At 45.2% G+C, this 621-nt stretch overlaps 1 protein-coding gene across 1 annotated transcript; it reads left to right on the forward strand.

Moving 5' to 3' along the window:
- Positions 1-8: 8 nt before the first annotated feature.
- Positions 9-614, forward strand: LOC106820525 (glutamate synthase [NADPH] large chain-like; the record flags this gene model as incomplete). The annotated part of the gene is made up of 1 exon (XM_014825035.1): positions 9-614. A coding segment is annotated over one exon (606 nt), but the record flags the coding sequence as incomplete, so codon positions are not given.
- Between the last annotated feature and the right edge of the window lie 7 nt (positions 615-621).

The raw sequence follows: 621 nt of genomic DNA on the forward strand, positions 1-621 counted from the left end.
GTTTATCAACCAAGCTTGTGGATGAATACTTCAAAGGAACGGCTACTAGTATTGAAGGTATTGGCATCAAAGAATTGGCAGAAGAATCGGTTCGTTGGCATGAAGATGCATTTGGCGACAAGCAAGTTTACAAAAAGCATCTCGATGTGGGCGGTGATTATGCCTACCGCATTCGTGGTGAGAGTCACGTCTGGAATCCCAACACGATTGCTAAACTACAGCATGCAGTACGTGCTAATAATGCCAAGACCTTTGGTGAGTTTTCTCAGTTGGTTGATGAGCAAAACGAGAATTTACTTACGCTACGTGGTCTGATGGAGCTTAAGCTTGCAGATAAGGCGCTTCCTATTGATGAAGTGGAGTCAGTAGCGGAGATCGTTAAACGGTTTTCCACAGGGGCAATGTCGTTCGGTAGTATTTCTTACGAAGCACATTCAACCCTAGCCGTTGCAATGAATCAAATCGGTGGTAAATCGAATACCGGGGAAGGTGGCGAAGAAGCCAGTCGCTTTATGCCGTTAGCCGATGGTTCAATGAACCCAGAGCGTTCTGCTATTAAGCAAATAGCATCGGGACGTTTTGGTGTTACTGCTGAATACTTAGTGAATGCCGACGATTTAC

This window comes from Priapulus caudatus, unplaced genomic scaffold (genome assembly GCF_000485595.1).
Source record: "Priapulus caudatus unplaced genomic scaffold, Priapulus_caudatus-5.0.1 Scaffold18407, whole genome shotgun sequence".
NCBI classification, from domain to species: domain Eukaryota; kingdom Metazoa; phylum Priapulida; class Priapulimorpha; order Priapulimorphida; family Priapulidae; genus Priapulus; species Priapulus caudatus.